The sequence below is a fragment of the Salmo trutta genome, chromosome 1 (genome assembly GCF_901001165.1).
Source record: "Salmo trutta chromosome 1, fSalTru1.1, whole genome shotgun sequence".
Classification (NCBI taxonomy): domain Eukaryota; kingdom Metazoa; phylum Chordata; class Actinopteri; order Salmoniformes; family Salmonidae; genus Salmo; species Salmo trutta.
The window spans coordinates 45,070,537-45,086,404 of record NC_042957.1 but is presented as its reverse complement, the minus strand read 5'-3'; the positions used below and the strand labels follow the sequence as shown (position 1 = coordinate 45,086,404).

Here is a 15,868-nt window from a genome sequence, read left to right as displayed (position 1 = left end):
ATCATGGCCATTTGATTTAATTTCTCCTCCGGCCCTGTCTCTGGATAAAGCCATTTTCTGTCTACTTTTACTCTGGAACTGGATATAGTGCTACATTTACCTAGACTTTGGGATTATTTTCCCAGAATGGTGGGGCTTTTATTTACGGTGTTTCTCAATGGGCGCTACACTTTCGTTTATTTTCGATTTCATTCGTTGAACTGTTTCGTTTATTGGGACTTTGTAAGCTATTTCTCACCTTTATAGCTATCTTTATTATAATAATGATATTTTTTTCCCCCTATTATTATTGTGTTCATTATTTTCCTTATTATTAGCCTATGGATATTATTGTTGTTGTTGTTGTTATTAGGCTATTAGAATATGATTGTCATTAGAACATACTTTGATCCCTATTGCCTTGATTGGTAGGCTATTATTTAATTGCTACATTTATAATTAATTAGTCATTGTCAACATAGCATCAACTAGCCTACTATTATGGATGATTTTTTATGTATTCTTCATTCATGCTTGCTACACGAGCAACCTTGAAGGAAAATAACATAACATCAATATCCACACAATTGCTTTTCCATTTATTAACATTGCGGGAACATTTTAGTTTATTTATTCAACATGAACCTCACTGTGTGTGGATTGATTGACTTGCTCCATATGTAAGCCTACTGCGCGAGATTACAGAATCTCCAAAATAAATAATGGGAAATATGGTATGTAATCTGATAGATCATTGAAATCAATACAATGGGAACACTCTGGATAATATCCTTTGGTTTTGCATTTATTCCGCGGTTCCACGAGAATAATTTAAGGTTAACGATATCTGTCACCTGTGGTAAACTCTCAGGTTGCCTGTGTGTTCGATTTGTAGACAAGAGGTCATATGCACTGTATTGGATTTTTTACGACCTCCTTTGATTGCATCTTTCTCTTTCCCCCCACTGCAGTTCCCTCAAGCCTTCAGGAAGCTATATTCTTGCATAAAATCCAGTGATAAGAAACAACATAATCCCGGTAAGTCACCCTATTACAAGTATATAAGCATTGCAAATGATTATTTGTTCGGTATTATGAATGTGAATGAAAAACGGATGTGCTGCTGAATGTAATCTATTCGATTAATATTTGAAATAATATATTTATTTTTTTAACATAAGAAAACGTACTTTGAAATATTTGAAAGTGAATATGTTTTATTGGAATGGAGTATGCATACATTGCATACATTCAACAGTGATGATTTAGTCTGCATATGACATTCACATAATCGGTAAACGTTTCCTAGGCCAAGAGGGTGTATCATAATGTTCTCTAATATGGCATACACGTAGCCTGTTGAGAATGGCCTGTGATATATTTCTGAGGCATTGGAATATAAGTATGAGCTTTTCAATTGAGTTTTTTTTTTTAAACAAATAAACATCTCTTAGCCTATATGCATAAAGCACCACAGATAAATCAAAATCATTGTCAAAATGGTGGTGCCTGTGTGTGTGTGTCCTTGTGTGTGCTTGTGCTCTCTTCTTTCGATGATGCAATGAATGCTATCGTGTAATATCTTGTTGGGGGGGGGGACATTATGAATGATGAAACTATGGGTGTGTAGCATTATGTAGATTAGCCATGCAACAGCATTCTTCTTTACAGCATGTGTGACAGAAGAATCATAGGATAACTCAAATAAGCAAAGAGGTGGCAATGTCCTATTGTCCAAATGGAAAACGAACACGTTCTATATATATACGTAGATAGGCTATGTCTTTCCGTGTAAAGGGTCTGTCATATGAATACAGTAGACAACGCTCAATACATTTTAAATGACATACATTCACACTCGATGGCATTTTCACCACACAATCACAAGCATTTACCCTTGAAAAAAAACAATACACCAGATTCAAAACACTTTCCACCTAAAAAGCTATCCTTCTCGTGAACAAAATAGGAAATCCCAACGAAAAGTCTCATTGAGTTTGTAGTCTCTTTATGTAATATGTTGGTTGCAATGTTCACTGCAGGAAAAAGGAAAACCTTGCATCCCAAAATCTGTCCATATATTCCAACGTTGAAATAGTATATCCGTGACTCAGTCAACTCCAATGTATCAGGAAGACGACGCATCTAAGTCATCCTATGGAAATAACGGAAATACTCTTCCTCAATCTTCTAACAAGCATCGGCATGTTGTAATCCCAAAAATCATGTTCGTATAGACTCTTCTCTTGCCATAACTCAGAAATAGTAACTTGTCTTCCCCCGGTATGTGCTTAGTCATGGAAAGAAAACCAGTTGTTAATACAAAATACTGGAGCATTTGGGTTTTTAGTTCATTAGTAATCTTTTACGTGGGTTGCATTAGTCCATTTAGCAGTAGTTGCAAATCCAGAACAATGTCAGGCAGATAAAAGTTGCAGACACCTACATTTTTGTCTCCTACCTTCTTCCTACACCGTTGGTGATCCTCTCTATTCAAGTTCCCACACGAAATGCATCTTTTTAAAGTAGCTGTTTACAGCTAGTCCTGTGTGGTAGAAGTCATAAATCTTACGTAGCCATAAACGAAGGGGGTAGTGTCCTGAATAATAAAAATAGAGAGAGAGAGAGAAGATAGTGAAAAATTGAGAGAGTGAGAGAAAGAGGGAGGGGGGGAGAGAGATGGTGAGAGGTGGTGAAGAGAGAATATAAAAACCTGTAAAACACCTTCGGCTTCGTGTTTTCATTTCCATGTTGATCTCTCCTCGTTTCCTTCTCAGTTTTCCCTTCTTGCTGATTTACGTTTCTCTTCCCGTTGGGTGTTAAAGTCCTACATAGCCTACAGTAAAAACACAGGAAGCCCTTTCTTCTATTTTTAACATGGACTCGCTATCGAAGTTTTTCTAAGAAGTTGGTGTAGCACCGGCTCGTCCAAGCTGTTAAATATCACAGATTTCTCTTCTTTTTCCCCTTTTACTGATTTGTTTTTACACCCTTCCCTCGTTTTCTAAGTGCGCCTGTTGTCTGTTCCCTGAGCCTCCCCACCAGCCTCCATTTTTCGCATTAGTTATTACACTAGTTGGGTGTGTTGGGAGAGATGTGTTGAAACATTAACAATACAGGCAGAATTCGGTTTCTGCCGCAAGCCAAGCGAGAGCCGGCTGTGGAAACCCACTTCCTGGTCATTTAATATAGCGGAGTAAAAAACAGAGGCTCCTCTCATATACTTAACAATATTACCATGGCTTGACACCTAACCAGGAAAACACGTGAATCAAAAAGTACTGGCGCTGTCTCTCCGCTTGTAGGCCCCTGTCCTGTCCAGCACGTCTGCAATTAGCATAATTTTTCACTGGTGATGCTGCTTGATGGGGATTAACAGCCGCGACTGGTGCTCCAAGTCAACCCCGCAATATACAAATAGCTGCACAAGGGCCTTGTGTTGATAATACAATAACCCACCGAAAGAGCTACGAAGAGCGAGAATAACCACCGAGAGAAACACACGCATTGGGGGAAATGCAATGGAGGAAATTTCGCGGCGAGCCGCGGCTCTGCTCGGATTATGATGTTAAGGTTTGCGCTGTGAGAGAAAGGGAAATCTGAGGCCATTGTTATCAGCGAGCAGGGCGTACCAGTCGACAGGGCAGCCAGGCGCTTGCTGCCTGTCCACTCGCAGCCCCTCTAGCATTCCTCAGATCTTTCATGCCAGACCGTCTCCCCCCTTCCCAAGCCGAGGGGATCCGTGCAGGAGCGCCCGGACTCAGGCTCCGGGCAGCAGTCCTCGAGATACCGGTGGATTTACATTCGCTGCGAGTTTTTGAAGGGAAGGGGAGAGCTCCCGTTTTATTGATTACATCGAGGCCGAATGTGAAAAATATATGATGCCTGCCCGTGCTTCCTTCGTCAGAGGCTAAGGTAAGCTGGTCTGAAATAGGCTATCAGGTTGTGAATGGCGGAGAGTGTGTCCCGGTGATTTATGACCATATGACTCCAATCGCGGTTCAAGAAGAGTTCACAATGCTTTAAGCTTCCTTCCACGACGCCCCCCTTTTTACTTTAGAATCTCTCTCCAACGGATTCATTTTCCTCTCGTACATTTATTTACAAAGCAACGGGGAAATCATTTTTGGGCTATCTGTTTTCGTGGGCTTTGATGTTCATACATGGGTACGCGTTTATTTTCAGCTCGTACTGAGGCATGGATCCCCATGTTATTGGACTGCCGCGCTAAACTAATCTCAGATTGTATTCTATCTGGTCATATTTCTAAATGTTTTGATAAAGTGTTTTTCGTATGACATGCCATTCAGACGTATAAGGCCTATTGTTTTTAATTGAAGGAAGGCAATGGGCGAATGACGACGGCTCTACACGAGAGACCATTGCACTACTCATGTGTTGTTTTGATGCAATAATTGCCATTTTTCAATCTGTAAATGGGCTAACACATGTCTCGATACATAATGTCTTTATGTGTGTGTATTACAGGCGCCATTTGTAATTTTATCCATGCTAAAATACAAATTGGACACCCAAACTGATGTCTTGCTCGTCTCCATGTTGTTGTTGTTGACGTCCTTATATGGGATCGCTTTTTATCCACCCCCCCCCCCCATTCGCTCTGGACCTCATAATTGTATTAGAGCGAATCTATAGGAAAGTTCGTTATTGTGTTAGTGATACAAGCAGGCCAGGACATTACGTGTTCCATTTAATGGCATTGCGATATGATTTAATATCTATTATTCCTGTAACCATTTTTCCCCCTTCTTTCTCTCTGTCTCTCCCTCGAACAATTCCTTAGAGAAAATAATTAGGATTCCAGCCGTCTACTGGAAAGATAAATGAGCGACATTTGTGACGTGGTGAGAGTTGGGGTCCTAAAGCTGTAGCCCAGGATCCCCTTCCTTCTCTCAGACATAGCACTGCTCTCAGCTCATTTAGCCTATTCCTTACCTCTTACAAATCTTTTTATTCAAATGGGAGAATGTCTCCCTATTCCATTTTTTTGTCGTTTTAGTGGGTAGGCCTATGTAATTAGGATGAGCTATACGTCTCACAAAGGATATACATACAATAAGATTCATTATTTCTTTATGAACACAAGCGTTGTATTTTCTTGGAATAGCATGTAAGCATTATCTTGTTTTATGGGTAATTGATTTTAGCCTTAAAAATGTGTATAATGGTTATTATGTGGATTATTCAGATTGTCTTTTTAATTTTTAGGCAATAGTATTGTTTTATTGTTGTCCAGGGATTTTCTAGTGATTACATAATTTCAATTTTCGTCATCAGTTTACCATTTTTGTAATTGTAGGCTATTGGGTAACTTATAACAGATATTAATAGGTAATAACATAAAATATGTCCATATTATTATGCAAAAATCCTAATAGTAGAACAATTTCATTGATACAACTGCATTCACTTTTTGACTGTGTTTATTTGGGGGAATTTGCCATCATAATACCAAGTGTAACCACAAACACAAAGCATGTGTTTTTGTTTTGACTTATATGTAAGTGAACCTGCTAGTTGGCTTTCTATCTGAAAGCTGCCTGCTACAAAAAAAACAAAAAAAAAATACAATTCCTCAAAGCTTCCACGGTCATTTCAAACCTATTTTCCAACGTTTTATCTCGGTCTTCAAGGGTCCAAACGAAATTAATCCCAGGTGCGTTATGGTGCTTGGCAGGGGCCACGCACACTGCCCTTTTGGCCACCCCAGCTCGAGCACATATACGGTCTCGAGCTTTTTTTAGGGGCTATAGTCCTCTTTGGCCGAGCTACGGTTATGAATCAAACTCGCCTGAAGCTTCCGGGGACCCTATCTCATTCTTCTTCTATTGGGACGTGCAGCAACGCTCACAACAGAGTCTCAAGTGCCGGTTTTTCTGGGTTTTAATGGTTGCCCAAATACAATATTGTGTAACCTGAGAAAGCCTGACAGGAAATTGAACTAAGAGCGACATATGCACTGATTTCCCTACAACGACATGGCAAAGGCCCATTCATAGCTTTCTACACAGGCTAGACAGCATTTTACAGACAGCATTTTAAGACAATTCTTTCAAAAAAACATCACTAATTGTATATTGCTCGTTTTCATTCATAATAAAGGCAAACAGGAATAAAAGCCATTATATAGCCTAGTTTGGTTTTAACACCGAAATGCACCTTCTTTACGCAGAAGGTTTCTGTCTTTATCTTTCAATTGTGAAAATAAATATGATTTTTCTTTTACAACCATAACACAAGTCATGTTAGGATAGTATTTTAATACAAACAACCTGTGCATGAATGCATGAAAAAAGAATTATAACGAAAACACGTTTTATTATCGTAGAAATAACAAAGTCCAACGCTGGAAACATTATTAAAAATGTTATAATGTGAAAATCCGGACAATATGCACAAATAATGGGTTATACCTACCCAAACAATGCAATCACCACATATTTGTGAGGTTATATTCGTTATTTATTCAAGGGCAACATCTTGAAGACAATCGTGTCCTTGCTCCCAGGTGCGAGTGCAGAGTGACTGGCTGGATGTTGTTTGTGTTCGTGTGCAGTTGTGTGTATGTGTGTGAGAGAGAGGGAGAAAGAGACAGAGAGAGAGAGAGTTAGGAGAGGGGGAGTGCTGCTCATAGTGAGATAGAGTAGGCCCAGTGCACCGTGGCCTGACATGGCATCTGCAAGCAGTGCTGTGGGAAAGCGCTATTCATGTCATGGCGCCTTTCAGCGGTAGAAGATGGATTTATTTTGCGCCTTTCTTATTATGTGATTCTTATAACCTTTCAGGTCAGCTTCCAAGAGGCCTTTGGAAAGAGACCGTCACGTGACATCTGGTGCCAATGTTCTTCCAGAAGGTCGTCAGGACCCTGGTAGCCGGTAACTCCACTTTTGGAAATGCAGAAAACGACCTACTACGACAACTCGACGCTTTTCGGAGGTTACTCGTACCAAGGGGCCAACGGCTTCGGCTATGATGCTCCTCAACCGGCCTTCCAGTCTGCGGCTCACCTCGAAGGCGACTACCAGAGGTCCGCCTGCTCGCTGCAGTCCCTCGGTGGCAACAGCGCTCCTCCTCAGCAGCATGCCAAGACGAAAGAGCTGAATGGCAGCTGCATGCGGCCCAGCCTGCCACCTGAACACCAACCACCCCCCCAGGTGTCCCCTCCCGTCATCCCCGCCAACGCCACCAGCAGCAGTGCCACCGCCACCAGCAGCAGTGCCACCGCGCAGCAGCCGGGAGGCAGCGGTGGGGCCGCCAAATCAGCGCCCAAGACGTACACTCTGTCCACCAACCCAACCCTCAACAAGCAGATCTTCCCCTGGATGAAAGAGTCGAGGCAGAATACTAAGCAAAAAAACAGCTCGCCAAGTGCAAGTTCAGCTAACGGTGTGTGCCCCCCCTCCCCAATGCCCGTTACCTTGTTCATGCCCCGAATATACACATTCAAAGCTGGATAGCTTAACTACAACACAGTTACAATACATAATCATGGATTTGTATCTAATGAGCTAAGTTATTATTTCTATATTTAAAGCCTGTGTTTTTTTCCTAGTTAGGTTATTAGGAAAAGCCCTCTAGTCATAACCATATTAACTTGGAAACTGAGACCTCTATTAAAGCAGTCATTCCCTTTTATTGATGAGCATTTGAAACAATTACATTAAAACATGGCAGTGTTTGGCCTATACTGTGTATCTTTTCATCAGACTGGAATCCGAATGTGCTTGTTTATTTGCAGCTAAGAGCAATGCTTAATCTAAACTGTAGGTTGTCAAAGATGATTGATATGAAGATAGTAACAGACAAACATACCAATGTATGAACATGAATTGAACATCAGGTATGTGTGACACTATTGAAGTGAAAACAGTTCATGTCCAGCTCCTTCAACTATAGAAGGCTACAGTTCTGGCTGTGGGCTTTGTCTATGATGCAATTTACGTACACGGTCAATGTAGGGTCTCGAATCTCTTAATAAATGCCAAAGTTATGAAGTGTTGACAACTAATATCAAGGGGATAAGTTTCGTTTCCTGGCCTCTGCTTTATTAGGAAATGATGCATTCAATTTCCGCATGTAGTAATTATGTTTTATTTCATTCCCACCCCAGCGGAGAGCAGCGGAGGTGAAAAAAGCCCCCCGGGTTCCGCAGCCTCAAAGAGAGCGCGCACCGCGTACACGAGCGCGCAGCTGGTGGAGCTAGAAAAGGAGTTCCATTTCAACCGTTACCTGTGTAGGCCTCGCCGCGTGGAAATGGCCAACTTGCTCAACCTCAGCGAGCGCCAGATCAAGATTTGGTTCCAGAACCGGCGTATGAAGTACAAAAAGGATCAGAAATGTAAAGGGCTGGGCTCGTCATCAGGGGGCCCCTCTCCAACCGGAAGCCCACCCCTACCCATGCAGTCCTCAGCTGGCTTCATGAACTCCATGCATTCCATGGCAGGCAACTACGACGCCCCCTCCCCGCCATCTTTTAACAAGTCCCATCAAAACGCCTATGCCATGTCTTCAGCCTACCAAAACCCCATGAAAAGCTGCCCCTCCCAACAGAAGTATGCCAACACAGCACCAGAATACGACCCGCACGGGCTACAGGGTAACAGTGGCAACTATGGAACTCCCAACATGCAGGGCAGCCCCGTGTATGTGGGAGGAAACTACGTGGAGTCGATGCCCACCTCTGGGCCGTCCATGTACGGCCTCAATCACCTACCACACCACCAGGCTGGGAACATGGACTACAACGGTGCCACGCAGATGTCAGCTAGCCAACACCACGGACCGTGCGACCCCCACCCGACATACACAGAGCTGGCAGCCCACCATCCTTCTCAGGGTAGAATCCAGGAAGCTCCCAAGTTAACTCATCTGTAGTAGCAGGTTTGGGGAAAAAACTAAATTACAACTACAAATAACTAACCCATGGGACGCTGCAATGGGGTTGAAAAAAAATATGATCCAGTGGTTTCTTGCCATGGCCAAAAAAGTATTGTCTGTTGTCTTTATCATTGTGCGTATTAGTAACAGTCACTTGAATTGCGTTTTGGTTAACGTTACATTTCCTTGAATATGGAGCTCTCCCTCGAAAACAAGTAATTAAATAGTAATAGTTGGGCTTAATGGACAGTTAACAAGGTGCGGGGTTTATTACGGTCAGACCTTTTTGACTCGGTGGAACACATGTTATGTCAACGTGGATTTATGTTTAGCCTGCGTCCTTGCAGTCAGCACAAATGGCTAAGCTTGACTGACGTCAATATGCATTTTTCAATTGGTGCAAGCAAACCACTGGATTGTTTTCGATTACTTCCCTTATTCATATTACCTCTCTTTGGAAATGTCTCACTAACCCACTGTGCAGTGACATTTTTTTTAACATGTCCTCGCCAAACATTGTGGCTTCAAGGGAAGAGCTCTTTCAGCATCACGCAGATGCATCGTAGGCGTACACCCCCCACTGGGTTTATGGTGTTTGGGTTCACATTGCTATGCTATGCTAGCTAACATCCATAAACAATCACAAACACACACGCGAGGACATCGAATTGATATTTGTTATGTTGTTATATCATCATCACAGGGTAAAAAGGAGTTGAGAACTCTTTTGACAACTATGATAGGCTCATTGCCCCCTCCTCCCCTCTCTCCCCCCTCACCTCTCTCGCTACCTTTTCTCTATCACTCCCTACTCTCGCTCTCCCAACTCTCTATCACTCTCTCTCGTTCAATCTATAGGGTTCACTTACATTAGCCAAGACTAATGCGAAAGGCTCACAATTTCTCATGTCTTGACTTAACGTGGAAACAGGGTATATTTGAACAAAATGCATGTCCGGGAACCAAGCTGAAGTGTAGGTTTACACTAATGCTTTCTCGTCTGGGCATCATTGTTGCACTTAGAGTTTACATTTTGATGGTTAAGGGAAAAAAATACATCTTATTTTGGAAACGGAAGACGTCCAATCAGCGTCTTTCTCAATGTATGTTCAAGTGAACATTCATAAATATATATTTATTTGTTATAGCCAGTTTAAATACTTTCTTTTTGTATTATTTATCCCCCATGTATTTATATCAAGAAAAAATGTAATTTTTTAGTATTTACCTGTTATAAAGACGTTGTGTTCTTGTCATTGTAACGAATACATTTTAGTTATTGTATTTTAGAAATAAATAGTTTTATGTTACCCTTGTACGTAAATAATGTCTTGACTTGTACAGGGGTCAGCGAGGACGGAATCAGACCGTTCCTGCATAGTCGAGAATTAGACGAAATATAGCGAAACACTTTTGGAGAACTTCCTTTGTCCTTTGTAGCTCCTTTTATTTCATTGTTAAGAGTTGTCTGTTGAACAATTCTTTAATAAAATGTTATGTTATTCAGTTCTATGTGGTCATTTCAAGTTTTCACCTGAGACAAAACGAGGGCCATACTTCTAAAGTTGTTAAAAAACGCAGAGGTATTCATTAGTATAGTAGACACGTGCACAAACTCTATTGCTCCCTCGCTGGCTCTATTCCCCTCTCTCTCTTTCAGTCACACACACACACACACACACGCACACACACGCACACACACACACACGCACACACAGCTTCTTGGGAGCATCTTTCCTCGTGCTAGTGCCAGACTACTGAAAGAGCCCTCGGGTATGCGCTTGGGTTGGTCACGTGGTCCAAGGCAACACAATCTTTGCTAAAAAGCAAAAATAGTTTTGTACATAATTTACACATAGATCGCCTCATATACTGAGTCATATTTTAACGAGAGTAGGCCTACTGTATGAAGACAATCAACGTATAGAAAATAACATTTATTTTCATAGAAATCTAATTTATTGGCAAATAAGCAATGGAGCAGATCACAGATGCTGGAATATGCCAATACCTAAATGCAAGAACATATAGTTTAATAGTTTGGATTGCTACCGAAAATACTCATTATCATTGACATTTCCGTGCAATGAAGTTCCCTTTCAGATGCTGTTAAATATTGAAAGGCAACCATCAAGACTAATACTCTTGCTAAAACTAACTGCAACTGAGGAAGTTGATTAATATAGCAGTACTAACACAAATAACACAAGTAGCACTAACAACAGAATAGTAATAATAATAATAGTAGTAATAAAATACACTGTTTATTCTATGCTTCAAAACACATTTGGCTTGTCATAAAACGATAAAATCAACTTACACCTAATTGTAAATGTGTGAAAACACTAATCACCCACCATTAATAATAAAAAGTCAGCATATAGCCTAGCTAATAGTCTGTTAAACAGTAGTTAAGTCTCTTAATCGTTTGTTAGCTGTAAAAAGGCAGTAAAAAGAGCACACTCCCACCACACTCCAAATATGAAAGAGCACATTCCCCAACAATAAATATATAAATAAACAGATAACGTTGCAAGTCCATGTTCTGGCAAGCGTAAAGATTTTTCTGGCACAAACAAACCACATTCAAAATTCTAAACAAATAGTCATAAAAAAATTGAAATTAAATTCCTGACGGTGAGAAATACTCCTAAAGTGTCCCAGTTTTTGCACAGTCAGCTCCAATATAAGCAAAGAGAGCCCGTGTTTCTGACCTCCTTTCCATATTCTACAGCCTGCATGTATGGGTGAAACGCGGCCTACTCACTGCTTTGCATTTAGCTTTAAATGGGCCAAACACCCACGCACATTTCTCCCGTCTTTGTTTTTAAAACCTAGAGTCAAGTCAAATGGGAGTCGAATAGTGCACTGCAATCTTGGTCCTTTTCTTTTATTTTGAGATAATGCTGATGCCTATTTCAGCACCAGGGTTTTATGCGCAATGGAAAACAATTCTAAGGCCTGCGTTTGGGTTGTTAGACTACTGGCTTTTTCGTAAAAATCAGTAGGCCTAGATTCTGGGGGATAGAGAGAGCGTTTCTTTGTTGCGATCTTGAAGGAAAGAGAATCATTCTTGAGGCTGGTTGCTGTCAAGCGCTTTGCCTGGGAAAAGATTGATCACCGCAGTTGTTTTTTTTCACTAATTCTACGTTTCCAAAAATATCCTAGCAGCGAGGCTATTTACTATCCGTTTTAAACTGCTACAAAATCCTTCAAAATCAATACATGTAACCGAGGCCTATACGCAATATACTATGTTATTGCTTATCAATAAACACAAATTCGTATAGAGGCATTATTGTTAACGCAGCCTAAGTTTTTAGTTTTTAAGAAGCTAGGATTCGCAGTTGTACACACGACCTCGCTGTGAACTTTAGTCTGTCGGCTCAGTAAACAAGCCGTCCATTTTTTACACTGTGAGAGAAAACTCCTAGCTAGCAGTCAGTGGAAGGCCTTTCTGGGCTGCATATTTTTAGGACCATTTCACACACACACACACACACACACACACGCACAATATATAATTTAGTAGCATATCTCTCCGCAAGGTGGTAAAGAGCTAGGCTAGCAGTTATAGAGAGATAACATAATATAATTATACACTTACACACACCGACCTCTCTCTTCACTCTGTAGCTTCCCTTTATGAAAACAAAAATATAGAAGTCTACCATTACACCATGCAGGCTGCTAACCTGCACTATGCTAGGCTCTAGGAAACCGTTCTTCAGTATTTTGCCAAGCGAATCTCAGCCTCCTGTTGAGACATCTCCCATCTAGGTTGGGTGGAGATATTTTTTTACCTTAAGTCTGCTCCTCCTGTCAAACTTTTAAGATTAATGGCCTTCTTTTGTATAAACACCCCGTTTGCCATATTGTAAATGTGCTCTTAACAATAACCACGTTTTACTGGATTACATCACCAGGGTCCAGGCAGAATATCTGCATGCAAATCTCCATTGTTTGACATGAAGGGACTCACATAACCTCCCACTCGAAACAGCGAGGTGAGACAGTTGGCAACCGAACACTTTTTTTGATTTCGAATATAATACCCCCTGCTAACACAAACCAATATCTTATGGTATTTTTGAGCATTTGCTGAAAATAATGCTTTCTTTAGCCACCAGGCCCCGGCTTTCCATTGGTTGAATCTGGTCATGTGACCAGGAATTGGCTGCAATTTCGCCCATAGTCTTCAGTTTAGTAGACCAAGGTCCCCATACGCTAGTAATATCACCAATATACACAATTATTAAAGCCCGCAAATACGGGACAGCGGGGAGCTAATAATCACGCGTTTTTGTTTTTATTTTGCTCGTTTTGATCTCGCCGTCCGCCTGTGGACTAGGATAAGCTATGAATTTTGAATTTGAGAGGGAGATTGGGTTCATAAACAGCCAGCCTTCCCTTGCAGAGTGCCTGACGTCTTTTCCCGCTGTCCTGGAGTCATTTCAAACTTCATCAATCAAGGACTCGACAGTAATTCCTCCTCCTTTCGAGCACACCATCCCCAGCCTGAGTCCCTGCACAAGCAGCCAGGCGCGACCGAGGAGCCAAAAGCGAACCTCCAATGGCCTCCAGCTTCGGACGCCACAGCCGCAACAGGGCCCAGCCCCGCCGGCGAGTACGGCTGGCCCGCTGGCACACGAGTTCCCCTGGATGAAAGAGAAGAAATCTTCGAAAAAGGGACCCAAATCTGGGAATGCCACGGTAGCCTCCTCTTCTCCCTCTCCGGCATCCTCCGGGTACGCCACTGCAGGACTTGAATCACCGACAGGTCGGTACATGATGTAAAAGACAAGGCTATTCATTTTTTTTTCTGTCGTTTCTTTTCTTTTCCATTTTCTTTATTTGCATGGTTCCATTGCATGTTGGTCTATACTGCACCTCATAGAAACAGATATGGAAGCCTAATCTTTCTCAATCGTTGTTGCAGGGCATTTGTCTCATGTTGATGTTAATAAAAGGACAAGAAACATGCATTTATTTCTGAAATATGAGTGCCCTTCTGGTCTGTGTCGTGTGTATGGAGGAGTCACAGAGACCTGCATTATGCTGCAGTGTTGCTTTGAATGAGCTATTTCCCGTCATAATCCTTATTGTTACTAATCTATTACACAATTTTCGATTGTATTTCACTGTAACATATCCATTTCTTGCATTGCGTGATTTGATGTCAGGCATATAAACATTGATATAGCCTACACATAATCGACTATATGTTAGCTATATTGCAAAGTCTTTGTAATGCCTGTATGTGTCAGCAGCCCAGCCAGATATTATATGCATAATGCGGATGTGTGTGTGTGTGTATTCTTGCTGATAAAGTTGCCTTTCTCAAGATACAGATTGCAAATCTTGTCCTGGAATAACGATTTAATCGCAGTCAGTGTCAGTGCTGTCTTAATGATATATATTCATAACCATGTCTCGAGGTTTGGGGTAGCCATGTTGGATGTCAGTATATAATGTGGAGGCAATGGGACAAAACAAAATATGGGGTTTAGAGGAAAAACGCGTGTTCTCTGCAAACCTCATACACTGACATCAGAGAAGCACTGCAGTCATTTGAAAATAATGCACGTGGGGTAGGCCTATTGAGATTTTGATACGCCTCGTTCATTTTTATGGTTTTCAGTAGCTGCGTGTCAAATGTCTAGACTCAACCCTATTAGCTTGCTATTTTGGACTTATTTATGTTCTATGTCTGGGCTTTTGCAGAGGCGCAGGGTGGACTGGACAGCGGTAGCGGATCCCGGAGGCTGAGGACTGCCTACACCAACACGCAGCTACTGGAGCTGGAGAAGGAGTTCCACTTCAACAAATATCTCTGTCGGCCACGGCGGGTGGAAATAGCTGCCCTTCTGGATCTAACCGAGAGACAGGTCAAAGTGTGGTTCCAGAACCGGAGGATGAAGCACAAGCGGCAAACGACACACCACAGGGAAGGCCAAGAGGACGACCCCGGCGGGTTCGAGCCCCTGGAAGGTGCCGATGCTTCCTCGCCTTACTCGAGCCAGCCACTGGAAGCCTCGGGCTCGGCTGCGTCTGAGGGGGAGACGTGTAACTCGGCAGCCTCCTACACGAACAGCAGTGACAATAACCAGCCCACGCCTGAGGAGGACCAGCTGAGCTGCCAGGAGCCCACATCAGTCTCTGACACAACTGTGCGGTCGACCCGGTTCCCAACGCCCACTGCAGATAACCCCGCAACAATGGGCGACGGTGGCGCATCTGGCCCGGATCATTCGTTTTCAGAGCAGCAGGACGCCTCCTCCCTGCCCGATTTGAATTTCTTTTCTGCTGATTCCTGCCTCCAGATTTCTGACGCTTTATCGCCCAGCTTGCAGAGCTCGCTGAACAGCCCGGTAGATTTCTCCGAGGCGGACTTTGACTTATTTACAAACACACTTTGTACAATAGATTTACAACATTTACAGTTCTAACAACAACAACAATACAGAACAATCGAATTAAGGAGAATGCCCCACCGTATTACAATGGTATGAATGCTTCTCGGCAACATTCCTGAAACATTTATGAAAAAGATTCCTGGGTTCATTTTGAAGATAACATAGAACCTGAGATAGCAAAGGAGCGATTATGTCCTTTCCTGGCATTATAATTTTGGTTTACTCCATCGAAATCACATACGGATTTCCCCTTGTTCAAATTTCAGGTATTTATTGCCTTCTTGTTTTCTGACAGTATTAATTGGCAGTTACAGTAAAATACTATACTGTCTCCTTAATGTTTCAAAACTGTTCAGTGCAGCTCAATCGCTTAATTCTCAGGAAATGTAGGCCTATCAGATATATAGGCCTAAAGGATAGTTGAACTGCTTTTAGAAATTCTTTCGAGATGGGCGTTGATCCCGTTGATGAGTTTTAGAACTAGTTTATTTATTGAGATTCTTTAATAGTAAATTTCAAATTATTTATTGTACATTATTTTCCTAGTTGAAATAAAAACAAACTTTTATAATGTG

The 15,868-nt window shown here is 41.9% G+C and overlaps 2 protein-coding genes and 1 long non-coding RNA gene across 12 annotated transcripts in view; 2 read left to right on the top strand and 1 right to left on the bottom strand.

Moving 5' to 3' along the window:
* The window catches only part of LOC115196937 (homeobox protein Hox-B3a), a 25,737-nt gene extending 15,354 nt beyond the window's left edge, over positions 1 to 10,383 (top strand). For 5 of the 7 annotated variants that reach the window (XM_029758006.1, XM_029757991.1, XM_029758014.1 and 2 more), the window contains exons 2-4: positions 951 to 1,017; positions 6,786 to 7,386; positions 8,111 to 10,383. In XM_029758006.1, the coding sequence (XP_029613866.1) occupies positions 6,894 to 7,386; positions 8,111 to 8,874 (1,257 nt within the window). In that variant the 5' untranslated portion in view covers positions 951 to 1,017; positions 6,786 to 6,893 and the 3' untranslated portion in view covers positions 8,875 to 10,383. Of the gene's footprint in view, positions 1 to 201; positions 223 to 950; positions 1,018 to 3,792; positions 3,895 to 6,785; positions 7,387 to 8,110 lie in introns of those variants that run through there. The other 2 variants (XM_029758031.1, XM_029758041.1) reach the window with 2 other exon arrangements.
* On the bottom strand, positions 1,177 to 12,548 carry LOC115196995 (uncharacterized). 4 transcript variants are annotated; one of them, XR_003878945.1, is made up of 3 exons: positions 2,704 to 2,814; positions 2,426 to 2,578; positions 1,177 to 2,269 (listed from the first exon to the last, which is right to left on the bottom strand). It is a non-coding gene; the product is annotated as an uncharacterized LOC115196995 (long non-coding RNA). The 4 variants fall into 4 exon arrangements; XR_003878946.1 differs by lacking the exon at positions 2,704 to 2,814 and adding an exon at positions 12,485 to 12,548 and having other exon boundaries at positions 1,177 to 2,578; XR_003878943.1 differs by having other exon boundaries at positions 1,177 to 2,578; positions 2,704 to 2,854.
* On the top strand, positions 12,053 to 15,868 carry LOC115196969 (homeobox protein Hox-B2a). Its single transcript, XM_029758052.1, has 2 exons — positions 12,053 to 13,657; positions 14,602 to 15,868. The coding sequence occupies exons 1-2, from the start codon at positions 13,237 to 13,239 to the stop codon at positions 15,324 to 15,326; spliced, it is 1,146 nt and encodes a 381-aa protein (XP_029613912.1). The 5' UTR covers positions 12,053 to 13,236; the 3' UTR covers positions 15,327 to 15,868.

Bases quoted from the DNA above. Each gene is read 5' to 3' on its own strand.
- LOC115196969 (XM_029758052.1), top strand. From the start codon at position 13,237: ATGAATTTTGAATTTGAGAGGGAGATTGGGTTCATAAACAGCCAGCCT. The intron at 13,658-14,601 runs GTCGGTACATGA...GGGCTTTTGCAG, and splicing joins AGGACTTGAATCACCGACAG to AGGCGCAGGGTGGACTGGAC.